Genomic DNA, 14,169 nt, shown 5'->3' with positions numbered 1-14,169 from the left:
GGTAAAAGTGATTATCTGCACAAAACATAAACTGGAGTTATAAGCATTTGAAAGTATGACAACATTTTAAGATGTGTAGACATCAGTAATCTAGGTTATTAGTGGTTTGTTATGAAAGGCCCATTATTCAGGTAATGTTTTATCAGAAAATAATCTAAGACATTGCAGAAGAATTTCAAGAAAAATGAAGAATACGCTGAGGGGGCGCTTGTAGTTTGTTTTATCTGAAGTAATTTAAAAAGCGTGAAACTAATGTAATTCAGTAATAATGTACTACAATCGGATAATTTATTTTACTTGCCTCAAAAAAGGCAAAAACGCTAACTAATATTCAAGAAAAAGTAACTAAAGCTTTTTAACTTTTATTTTATGAAGTGTTAATCAATAATTTTGTAAAATTTAAAGAACCACAACCAACTAGGTACTGTAGGATAACTGGTTTTAAATGAATCGTTTCTGTGTATGATGAATACAAGTGTCAATAAACGAAAACGTGTTAAAACGCGAAACATTGTCTTAACAGTATACATTTTTTAAAATAATATCCTAAAGCAATTTAATCGTTTTTTATAGAAGCAATTGTGGAGAATCATGCAAGAAAGGCTGTTTTAGCCGAAGCTAACTTTGTAATTACGCACCGTAGAAGATAACGGGTTTTACCTGAAGATAGATCTTGACGGGACGAATCGATTGGTGTATATAACTTAATTTTGTAAAAATGTGCAGTTAGTCAGTTTTACCAGTAAGGGGACGTTATTAGGTGCTTCCATCGTTATTTAAATTATTTTGGTGCAAAAACTCACGTGATTCAGCTGTAGAATGCTCTTGCTGCAGCATGAATTAAGGACAAACAAACAAACACACTTTCGTATTTATTAGTAAATAAGGAAATCTATATATACATTATACAATATATAAGACGCAGTGGTTCATCTTCATACATATTTTAAAGTGTTACTTCCATGTATTGAAAATGATCCTTTAGTTTCTGTGATCTGTGGTAATGATACATAATATTGTTCTTTTCACACATTTGTATTTTGTATTAAGTATTGTAAATACAAATACATAGGTATATACAATATAAGTTTGTAAAAATTTTTCATCGTGCTAAGTTCATTGGAACAGGTGATAGTCAATAGAAGGTCAGATTTCGACCACAAGATTCAACCTCTGAGGTTAGAATGTAACTCAAAACAGTGTACGATCGTTTTGCTAAATTTTTGGCTATAACGTCATATGATTGAAATCTAGAATACCAGTAAGGGTTTTTTTTTTCATACCTAACTTTTCTTTTCCAAAAAAAAAAGTACACAGAAATCTCGAAAATCGACATTGCTTTCAAAAAAGGAGGAAATTATTTATGTTCGTATATATATCCCATTGTATATTTTTATGCATGTACAAACAAACAACAAACAAAAATTATTCTTTATTGTGCACCACAGAAAATTACAAAAGAGAATAAACAATAAGTCAAAGAGCACAACAGCCAACAGGCGGTCTTATCGTACAAACAGCGATCTCTTCCAGACAACCTGGTGGACAAGGGTATTATTAATAAAAAAGGGGCAAGGTGCATAATCTTCTTATATATAAAAATGAATCGCAAAATGTGTTGGTAAGCGCATAACTCGAGAACGGCTGAACCGATTTCGATAATTCTTTTTTTATTATATTCCTTGAAGTACGAGGATGGTTCTTATGTAGAGAAAACGTAAACGGGCGAAGCCGGGGCGGACCGCTAGTAGATTAAATATACGAATAATTTTCTCTGACAACTAACAACAGACTAATCGATCTTCAAAATTACTTTTTATTCAAAGATAATCCCAACTCCCAAGATGGTCCCAGGATTTCCCAAGATTTCATATCTATTTTACTTCGATCCAAAATTTCCACGCATTCTCGTAAAGCTCTTCTTCAAACAAACTCAATATTACTTTTATAAATAAAAGTAAATAACTTATCTAAAAATAACTCCGACCCTCAGCCCTCAGGGAGTGTCCACTATCAGAGACTATCTTCTAAAATGACACCGTGACGCACTTATCCCGCGAAATAGTTTTATTTCTATTTATAGAATAAACTCAATTACATGAAGTGTACTTCAGTGCAAAAATAACTTAATTTATCGAAAATAGAAAATAAGCGTGGGCTAACTTCCACTTGATATTTTAGTACAAATAAGGTACAAAATTGTTTTACTTTAGTAGTAGCTACTAGGTAGGTTCTATTTAGTCTTTTTGACTTTTGAGTAATTGGATTGGGCAGATTTTGTACATTCATTCATAGAAATTCGTAATGCGAATTGGAGTGTTTATTAATTTAAGGATATAGATTAAAAAAACATCAAAGCCTGACTTTCAATACATTAAAATTATTTTAAAATCTACTAAAAACTATTAAATCTCTGCTGCAGTAAAGCATATTGAGGCTTAGTTTGTATGTATATCTATTTTAGATTTTTTAGACCCGACTCTCATCGAAAAAAAAAATCTCAAAAATATTAATTTATGACAAAAAAAATTACAACACCTCTTCTAAAGAATTTACACCAAGAATTCGCTCTCATATACATATAAAGGTTCGCTTTGTTACGTCACTAATCCATTGCGTAATTGTTACGAAAGTGAGCGCGTCCTTGGTCGGATCCGGTTAATGTATCGAGATCAACAGTTTTGTATCGCGAGTGCATTTACTATCTGCCTATAGGCTGGAAGCAGGTTTTAGGATATCGATAATATTTAGAAACGGGTCCGCGTACGAAACTTTATTTAATTCCTATTACATACCTCTATATCCTTCAAACTAATATTGATAACCCAAAAATACATTTGAGCTTTTTTAATAAGACAATATGACTTCACAATTAACTCAATCTCACATAATGCGGTTTGTGTAGCCGGAAGCCATGTTTTGTTAAGGTACGTAATCGATACAATATTAGACCGTGTATTTACATAATACATAATATTATTACGTTTACATAATAAAGTCAAAACACTACACTAATACAACGGAAGACGGGTGATCATTTCGCCTTAAACCATTTTTTACTACTTTTCACTTTTTTTTAATTTATAAATAAATATTTATTTGTAGTAAGGCTTTATTTGTTTTCTTGAACGCTTTAATCCCAAATAACGAGTCCGATTTGAAAATTTAATTCAGTGTTAGATAGTAAATTTATCGAGTTAGGCTTTATATCATCACGTTAAGACCAATAGGAACGGACCAGAGTTATATGTCATAAAAACAATTAAATACTAGCCCGGGACATTGAACTGTAAAGCCTTCTTAGGCCTATCATTTCAAGATCACACAGCGAATCCGTCACGGTACACGCTGAACATTACCGCAGCATATAATGTTACACTTTCATTGTGTCACATGTTATAATTTGTGTCATACATTTGCATATTTCCGTATCTATTTCATTATTCAATATAGCTCTAGCTACGTATGCTACTCCAATTTTCCCGCCTAAGAAAAACACTCCTTATTCTAATAAACTGGTAATATAATCAAGTTGTTGCAAATATATTAGGTACACTGTATTTCAGCTCCACTAAGAGAACCTCTACAAAAAAGTATTTTTAGTAGGTACTCATGCTCATCTCTAAGTATTATTATCCATAGGTTTAACTCGTGTGTAAAATTTGACTACCAATTTTGGAAATTCATCGTCAAAATCGTCAAACACTACTTTGCTATCCCATTAAAACTCTTTCATGAACATTATGAAACTTACCGTAATATGATATTCCTCGTAATACAGCTCTTCAAATACCACAAGTACTGGCAGCATATTATCTCCTTATTTAACTTTTGTAAAGCCTAGCATTCACTACACATACTACGATCCAAGCTCCAAGCCGTACCTATCCGTGGACAAATCTGTCACACCGTTATGGGATCTCTTCACAATGGGAAGCGTTGGGCGAGTAGAGGCAATCACGATAGTGTAGAGAGCCTAAATGTCTATGATCGTCCGTCGTTGTAGCTATGCAAACACCGCCGATCATTTTGTTTGGCCAACGCCGCCCATCGTCAAGAAGAGCATAAGCTGCAAACCCTGTGTGCAAACCGAACTAAGAACCAACACACACGCAGATTTTTCTGCGGATTTGTCATCAGCGACAAGTCCGGCGGATAAATAAATAAATCTTTATTTTGCTTTCAACATGGTAGTAATAGGCGCGTCTATGAATGCTAGCCATAATAGTCGATCGACTCTAACGTCCCTATTTATTAAAATGATATACAACTTCCGATAATCATACTTTCTCTACAACATAGATCAAAGAAATTATTTACGCAGAGCTGGTTCACCCGTTATACACCAGGATATATAGCCAAAATCAGTAATTATAAATAAACGCATTTTGCATATCTAACCTGTATACTTTAATTAGCTGTACCGCGACGATGTTAAGCCGTGCTATCTAGGAAATAAATTTACAATTAATTATACGTATTACTTTTCATTAGAAGGAATGTTGGCAATACGTCTTGTTATTAAAATTGACAATACTTTTAAATATATCTTTACAAAACTAAATGCTGAAATTATTCTCAAGAATATCACGAATAAATAAAGAAGGGATATTTGGAAAAAAAATTGTTTGACTTATTAAATTAGACTAAACTGCATATAATCTTGAAGCTGTATGTTAGATATTTCCTTAAAAGATACAAATGAGGTCCATAAACGATGAAATAAACGCGCATTCATTCATCTATAATTGGTATAACGAGATCAGTCACGGCTCATCACGGAGATCACTCGGAAGTGGACATTTGATACACTCTCTATGGCCTCGTCCTATTTGCAATGATATTCTAGAACGTTCTCGAATTAATCTTTAGAAGTTGGAAGGCAATATTTTGATTTGGGATGTATGAATTGTAAATTTGTATCGATGTATTTGAATAATGAAAGTTAATAACTGCGTTAAAAACAACCGACTTCAAACTTGCACTTGCAAAATTCACAAATACCTACAGACAAAAATGCTCATAAAATAAAAACTACTGGGCCTATCCGAATAAAATTTTTGTGGGACCAATTCGACACCATCCCGCATCGAACAAAAAAAGAATCACGTAAATCGGTTCAGAATCCTCGGAGTAATCGGTGTACATAAAAAAAAAAAAAAAAAAACACATACCGGCCGAATTGATAACCTCCTCCTTTTTTTTTGAAGTCGGTTAAAAAACGGTTACGTTGCCTTGCTATCAGAACATTCAATTCTTCTAATTTTATAGCTCTTTAGAGCTAAGGGCTAAAAAGTTCCTTTCTTCATTCTCCATTCCTTCCTAATTCTAAGTCATCTTCATAAATTATTTTAAAGTGAAGAGATGTGGAGGAACATTCTTAAAATTATCTAGTATCTGATTCCTTTTATTAAAATTTAACGCAAATATCATCTTTATATAGTTTTAAGTCCGGAATTAATTATCCAAAACCAATAAAAAAACATGTTTCTAACCTTAACAATTAAAACATAACATAATAGATATAGACATGTAAAGTATGTAACGTAAATACAAAAGAATGTACCGCTTCCATCTTATAAAATATTCGCGGTGCACGCATATTCCGGCGCAGTTAGGGTTGCTACACGTAAGTTTATAATACTTTTTTAAACTTTAGTGATGTCAACGTTTTATAAATAATTGACACCCCTAAAGCTGAGGAAGGGCCATGGAGCGAATGGAAATCTGTTTTTCTGTATGCCATCAGAAAATCTATATGTAGCATTAGAGAAAGTGATCAATGTTGTCCGCTATAAGATCAAATATTTTTAGGTACTTTTATTGAGTGACAAACCAGTAGTTATGTCGTAACATATTAATTAAACAATAATAATTGAAGACAAATGAAATTAAGGTACTGGGAAGGATTATTAAAATGAAAATTAATAAATGAATATCCGATGAAAACGAATTTTTCATCAATAGTCAATTTTGAAAATTATTCTGTATTTGTATCCAAAGCTTCAATAATGAATTTAAAAAAATATTGGCAACCCTAAAAACATCTGAATTTCACACAACATGAAATCATTTCCCCAGCCAAGTAGCATGTATTTCAAATTAATTATGTATAATGTTAGGGCAAGTTGAACAAGTGTTGTTTAAATATGTAAGGCTTTGCCCGCGCGCCGGTTCGTAAACACAATGTAGGCGCTTCTTGTATAAGAAAATGGAACTTTCATAAATTGAAATTTACATGAAAATGTTTTGCTCAATATTGAATTTTTTGTAAAACATCTGGATTAAAGCATGTAGATATACTAGGTATTGTTAAAATAATAAAATTAAAAACGTGAATAAAATCAATGATTTGAAAACTTCGAATAAGTTTTTCGGATAACTTCTTTATTTTAAAAGATGCCTGAAAAATACTCAGCTATAAAAATACATCCACAATTCTCTTTATCAAAATTTTATCATAATATCTAACGTAAAATTTTCTTTCCCAGGAGGAAAACATAGCGCTTCGCCTCATAAAACAACACCAAGACATCGAGGAACCAGAGAGCAGTCCGGCCTCCCCCGAGGAGTACGGCACTGGGAGTACAGGGAGGTACTTCGACGAGGCGGGGTACGTCGCGGGAGGGAACAAGGATAATGATCCTTACGTCAGGAATCGGTTCAATCAAGCCGCGTCTGATGCGTTGCCTAGCAACCGCGGTGTGCCTGATACGAGGAATGCTATGTAAGTTGACTATGTTCGGTTGTTTTTAATGATTTTATTTATTAAATATTGATGTCACTAGCTGTGCAATGCGGTTTTACGCACATTGTCCCGGTCCTATTGGTCTTAGCTTCATGATATACAGCCGATAGCCTTCCTGATATCCATAAAAATGGGCTAGGCCATAAATCTAACACTGAAAGAATTTTCAAATCAGACCTGAGTAGATTCTGTTATAGTTCCTGAGATTAGCGCGTTCAACCAAATAGACAAACAAACAAACCAACTAACAAACTTCAGTTGAATAATTTTAGTACAGATTGAATGTTTGGCAAAAATGAAGAGACTTGACGATGATTAGCATTTATGTGACGTAACGTTTGAGTGTAATCTCGAAAGACGACATTTTTTTTAAATATATGAAATGAGATCATGCATAAAATTGAAAGTGCTAACTTTCGGTTTGTAAAAATTTCGAATAAAATATTTCTGCATTGACATTGGACACAATGTTGTATTCTTTATATTTTTCCAAGCTCTAATGGATTATGACAAAGGAACTTAATTCAGTTCCTATAATTAATTCATATAATTGTCAAATTGATAACCTCCTTTTATGAAGTTGGTTAAGAACTAATGAGACACATAAAGTAAAGACTATCAGGAGTAACTGAACACCCCACATTCATATTATTACAGAGAATGTAGGTTACAGTAGCATTTAATATTGATCGCGAGGACGTTACACTTAACAAGGTAAAGGTCTTAGTCCAGTTTTTAAAACATGTACGAAGCGATTTCTTTTCAAAATGTTCAATAATTAAGATTGATTAAGATATATGTTTTTAATCGACGATAAAATAAGTATTTTAAGGTGATCATGTTGTAGCATTGAAGATTTATAAATTACTAGCTTACCGCCCGCGGCTTCGCCCTCTTTGTCTAAAACCTAATCCATACTAATATTATAAATGCGAAAGAAATCACGCCTAACTACTGAACCAATTTGCATGAAATTTGGTATGGATATATAGCGATACCCGAGAGAGGACATAGAATAGGTTTTATCCCGGAAATTCCACGGGAACGGGAACTATGTGGGTTTTTCTTTGACTGCGCGGGCGATGCGGAAAGCTATAGTAATTTATATACTAAAACCTTCCTCTTCAATCACTCTATCTATTTAAAAAACCGCATCAAAATCCGTTGCGCAGTTTTAAAGATTTAAGCATACAAAGGGACATAGGGACAGAGAAAGCGACTTTGTTTTATACTATGTAGTGAAAAGTAGGTACGTAAGTGCTCAGCACATAAATACCATCACAAAGCTTTAGATTCAGCGAAAAAGACGTCAATTGCTTTTAGATTTTTCCCATGAAAGTTACAAGTACTGAAACAATTTATTAAGTTCAAAACTTAATAAGTAATTATTAGCAACGTACTTTACACACAGCATTTATCATAACCTTAGACTACTTAATAGAAAGTCTACAATACGATAATTATCAAACAAAGAATCAGTTTCAAACAATGCAATAAAAGGCTCCTTCAGACAATGCTGCCATAAAATAACAATGGTGTTATCATACTCCAGGTGCCGGCTGAAGAAATACGACGAAGATCTGCCACAAACGAGTGTGATCATAACATTTCACAATGAGGCTCGGTCTACATTACTCCGCACTATTGTCAGGTGAGAATGTAATATGTATTGACCTTTACTCTTATAGTATAAGCTATGACTAATAAAGATCACAATCCTAATCGACTTAGCATTTATAGCATAGTTGAGGAAACCTAGAGATGACAATTTAAGTCTATAAGTTATAGTATACCTCATATTTAGACATTTATTATACAGTAAGCAATATCTAGAGATGGTAAGAATTTACGTCTTATGACAGATCAAATTCGTGAAAGAGAAAAGGTTCGGGTCTAAGCTATAAAATCGAACATTGATCAATTTAGATACCTATAGTACTATTATTTAATATAATATTCTGTGCGTATAGTATTAAGCACTTTTCTATGTTAATATTATGCAGCAGCTAAGCAGTTCAGTACCTATGCTATTGCCTCTAATTTTTAATACAATAAGTATAGCATATAGATTTTAGATACCTAATATTACATTAGGTTACCAACTTTCCTCGACTAATTACGTAAATGTATTGAGATTATCTTCGGTGTTTCCATATTTTGTCCCTCATCCAGACCCACAAGGGACTTTAAATCAATCCTTCAATTAAACTGTTAATTTTACGCGAAGAAAATAAAAACTCCTCTCGATTGTTACGCTATAGATGTTGTAGGTGAAAATTTAAAGGACTAAGTATAGAAGCTAGAAGCGTGTAATATAGTAAAGAGCTTTTTATAATTTCCTGTGAGAAAGAGGATCGATCCTAGTAGAATGATTTTTTCATTATAATTGGATCTACTGCAAAGTCGTTTCTTTAAACTTATGATCAGATGGGTCTGTTTCTTTGATTTAAATAACATAAACATATTATTGAATTATTGAAATAAAAAATGATTTTATTTTTAGTGTCCTCAATCGAAGTCCTGAGCACCTCATTAAAGAAATTATTCTCGTCGACGACTTTAGTGATAACCGTAAGTACTTTTTAATGATATTTTATGACACTTTACGATTTTTTTTTATTATGTATCAAAAGATATTAATCAGACTTTGAATTGGAATTATAAGTGGACCTATTTTTAATAGTATTATAATTTTTATTTTATTTATTCGTATTGACAAATAATACAAATCATTTTTGCATCCTTATGTTATATCAGAAGTCGTACCTATAATATTTTATTTGGATATCAATTGAATCAATGAAAATTTATTAAAAATATATGATACCATTGGGGAAATTTAAAAAAACAGTTAATAGATACAAAGCCTCCTTTGTAAAACTAGTATAGTATTATATTATCTGTGGTCAACTTAGCATTTGCAAAGCTAATATAGTTTTAAGCTTGTTTTAAGATGATTGAATCGTTTCGCTACAGATCTTCACACTCGACATAAACTTCGAATTACGCAATCATCAAATATGAGCAATTTGACATAACAATGTGTTTAAAGAGAAATTTTATTTCACTCTGTGCTCGCACCGTGGAAAATATGGCTATGTGCTGCAAATGGTCAATTTAATCTGTGTATTTACATTTCTCTAATACCTTTGTGTGAAGCTGCATTGTTTTTGTTTCTAACGTTTATCTTCTGAGATAATTAAGTCGTGTTATGTGTTTAACAGTAATATAAAGGGGTCGATTGCTACTGTTATATTTTTATGAATAACTAGCGGTCCGCCCCGGCTTCGCCCGTGGTACATGCTTACGATTTATTTCATAAGAACCATCCTCGTACTTCAAGGAATATTATAAAAAAAAATAACGAAATCGGTTCAGCCGCTTTCGAGTTATGCGCTTACCAACACATTTTGCCATTAATCCATACTAATATTATAAATGCGAAAGTAACTCTGTCTGTCTGTCTGTTACTCAATCACGCCTAAACTACTGAACCAATTTGCATGAAATTTGGTATGGAGATATTTTGTTACCCGAGAAAGGACATAGGCTACCTTTTGTTGCGAAATATGTACCACGGGCGAAGCCGGGGTGGACCTCTAGTTTTATATAAAAAATAAAAAATATAAACAAAACAAAAACGGCTACTTATCTTCTTTCGTGTTAAAATCTTTAAATTGTGACCCGGCGACTGATTAGCTTTTTCAAAACATATTTTGATGTGATAAACATAAAAAGTTTCTTTAAGTGCACTTTAACAATGCACAATTAGACAAAAAACTATTATTTCTAGAAAAATCGCTTGTGAAAATCTAAGAGCTATATGAGAAAATTGTTATACATTATGAAACTTAGTGTAAAATGAATAACATGATATGTTCACATACATTGTATCCGAGACAATACGGTTTATTCATTTAACTCGGAATTTCAACACCATATCGCATAAAGTAATTAAAACTTGGTGCTAATATCTAGAAATGTCTAGTACTAAAAGAAACATTAAGAAGATTATTGGTTGTATATACCTCTAATAATACCTTCGCGATAACCTCAAAACTAACATCTTTCAGGTGACATTTTGATTGCAATTTCCTTTAGATATTATAAAAATTAAATATAAATTGAGATTTATCCTAGAAAATACACTGTTTACATTGGCTCTATGAACATCTTCCTCGTGTATTTTCCAATAAAAATGATGTATGCATACTCAACACGTATACATTGATTATTGCATTAATAAGAACTAAAAATATAGGTTTTATATCAACGCTTACCATCCCATAATCACGTCACCTCTATTTGACCATACTAGTTTAGCTTTTCTCTCAAAAAGGAAGAACGAATGGGACTCCTTCCTAATGCGGTCTTCATCTCTACAAAAATGGAAGATCTGTCTGCGCTTGCGTAATTAAAAACCAAAGCCAACTTGTGACTTATTCATATTTATGCGGTTTGTAAGAAATACAACAACTTCATACATTTCATAGACTGTGACTCTTTTTAATTTTCCGTTTTACAATTAAAAATATTATTTGTTTTCTAGCTGACGATGGAGCGGCCCTTCGGGCGATACGAAAGGTGCGCGTCATCAGGAACTCAAAGCGCGAAGGGCTCATGCGATCCAGGGTGCGTGGGGCGGACGCGGCAACAGCGCCCGTGCTGACCTTCCTGGACTCACATGTGGAGTGCAACGTGCATTGGCTGGAGCCCCTGCTGCAGAGGGTTAAAGAGGTATGTAGAAAAAATGGAGTAAACTTGACGGATCGGCCTTACGAGTGATACGAAAGGTAAGGATAGGGCAATTATTAGGTGACGATTGACGAATTCATGAATGAATTCAAAGTAACCGGTAATAATAATTGTTAGATTCTTATTGAATAAGTAATTTAAAACATTAAGTAGGTATCACTAATTGTAATAGCAAAGTATATTTCAGATTTAATTTTATTGAAGACTTAAGAAGAAAAACCACCAAAGAGTTTGGCATTTATCGTAAAACAGGCTTCTATGTACTTTCTAATTTTATTTACCGACTTATAAAGGGATGATGATCAATCTTAATAGCGTGAAACTTCTCTTTACTTGTTGTATAAGTAAAGAAGAAAATCAATAGAAACTTGACGTGGGATCGAATTGATCAATCGCTTTATTTCCTAATGGATTTTCAAAAGCATCTTTTACAATGAGTACCTACTGAAAAGTGCTTTTGAAAAAAGGCTCTTTATATAAAACATGCATATAAAATTGTTATAGCTAGGTACTTCAATATTATACAGCGAGATTGCAAATTTTCCGCCCATATTAATTACAATATTTAGGCTCAATAAACCGCCCGAATACCATAATTTTAAAGTAATTAAACGCGAATAGATAGCCAGAGAAAATAGCCAGCTTCAACATAATAATTTAGCGGGAAATATTAAATCAAGAATTCAAGAGGTCAATACATACTGCAATATATGCATTAATGCCTTGCCTAACCGTTTGGGATTTATTAACGCGTTTTGTAATAAAGATGTAGTGAAAGATATGGTATGTTGTGAGAATAGGTTTCGTATGTAAGTATTTTGAATAACTAGAGAATTTACAAATATTTCACAATAACCACGAACAAAAATGTCAAAATAGTTGATACCGTTTCTGTGTCGTATTTGAAATTTGCATTAGTTTATTTTATTTTTATTCATAATCTCAGATTACACAAACGGTAATTAATTATGTCACAAAAAAATAAAACTCCTATGAAAAAAGAGCGTGTGCCGAGCACACGCGTCAGAAGTAAAACTTCTTTGATAAAATTCAATACCCAAATCGTCGCGTTACTCCATGTCGGTATTGCCATGACGCGACCTTTTACTCTCAACGCGCCTATTAAGTTTCACTGCAATATTTTTTTTTAAACTTCTCAGATAAATCACAAAGATTTAAATTAAACAAAGAAACACATATCCAAATGACTCATAATCTCGAAGAAATTGAAAGTGCTTCCAAAATTCTTAATTACAAACATTAAAATAACAATACCTCATTCCTTTTGTCCTTGTTTTCATATAAGGCTTTCACTTCCTTTAAATATATTAAGGTCGTAGCGAACAATTGTAAACAAATAAATTAGCCTATAAAACATATTTAAATACATTAATATATTAATTGTTACAGTTATTTGTTTATAATAATTGATAATAGCCGCATATCACTATATGACTCAAAGGTTCAATTATAATTTATTTATTACAACTATTACATGCTATTTATTGTTCACTTTATTTTCCCATTAAAATAAATTCCAATTACCGAAGCTAATTTAACGACTTGTGATTAATTACATGTATATGACTTCAACGAAACGTCGATCAGTAATAAAATTTCGATAAACGTGTATTTTGAAAGTTCCTTAAACTAATAGGAAAATTTATGACAGGTATATCCTAGTTTATATTCCTTCGACATTGAGTTAAAGTTTCGCTCAAATAATATAAAACTATTTTGTACATTGCACACGTAATTTTATCGCATAAAAGCCCAATATAAATTCCCTTTTTATTTTAGTTCCACCCCCCATCTTTACAACTAATATATTTTCTAATATAAGTATATTAAGAAGAGCTGGAACGTCAACACATTTACACATTGCACATGTTAGGCCGGGTCATTTGTAACAGGATGGCGGTCTAGAGGGGTCTTACTTATCCGACGAGTGTGACTTACGCCCACGCGACTAGTCCGCCGGTACCAGCGTTCTGACCATCATTTTTCTTTTTGTCATTGCGTAATAAGACCTCTGTAGAACCGCCATTCTGTTACAAATGACCCGAAATTTTGTGTCAGTATCTCCCGGCCTATGTATGTGTCATATTTTGCAATTGTTTATAAATACAGGGTGATGTATTTGGTGTAGTACGAATATCTAAAAATCTATGAGAATTTTGTGATACAGTAAATGGAAGAATTATATACTATTTTACAGTATTTAATAAAATCATTTAATTTTTTGTTCATTTTCATTAGAAATGTCAATTTTTCTCACCAAGGTGGAAATTTGGATGATAAGGATCTTGTTAGAAAAATATAAATTTTGACTAAAATCGGCATTTTTTTTTTCAAAAATCAAATTAATAATTAATAATCAGAGTTATCACCATTTACATTAATTTATAAACGATATCGGTTGTTCTTACTTAAAACTGAATACCAATGTCTTATTGCGGTATGTGTTCTTTGGAAGTGTTCGTAAAGTTGTTGATCCGTAATTAAATTTTGTGGAAAATCTTTTAGAGCGCTTAGTTGTGACATATCCTAAGCATATTCAATAGAATTAAAAGACGAGCGAATATGCAAGCCAGTCTAAAACTTGAATATTTTGGTCTCGAAGAGCGGCCGTTCCCTGTCATGTCGTATGCGAAGGGACATTATCA

At 32.5% G+C, this 14,169-nt stretch overlaps 1 protein-coding gene across 1 annotated transcript in view; it reads left to right on the top strand.

Annotated features, from left to right (window-relative positions):
• LOC123693536 (polypeptide N-acetylgalactosaminyltransferase 2-like) overlaps positions 1-14,169 on the top strand; it is a 65,529-nt gene that overhangs the window by 37,597 nt on the left and 13,763 nt on the right. The window contains exons 2-5 of the mRNA XM_045638695.1: positions 6,492-6,727; positions 8,301-8,399; positions 9,252-9,319; positions 11,298-11,485. Of these exons, the coding sequence (XP_045494651.1) occupies positions 6,492-6,727; positions 8,301-8,399; positions 9,252-9,319; positions 11,298-11,485 (591 nt within the window). The remainder of the gene's footprint in view (positions 1-6,491; positions 6,728-8,300; positions 8,400-9,251; positions 9,320-11,297; positions 11,486-14,169) is intronic.

The sequence above is a fragment of the Colias croceus genome, chromosome 8, assembly GCF_905220415.1.
Source record: "Colias croceus chromosome 8, ilColCroc2.1".
Classification (NCBI taxonomy): Eukaryota; Metazoa; Arthropoda; class Insecta; order Lepidoptera; family Pieridae; genus Colias; species Colias croceus.
Note: the sequence above shows the minus strand (reverse complement) of the source record. Positions and strands in the feature narration are given on the sequence as shown.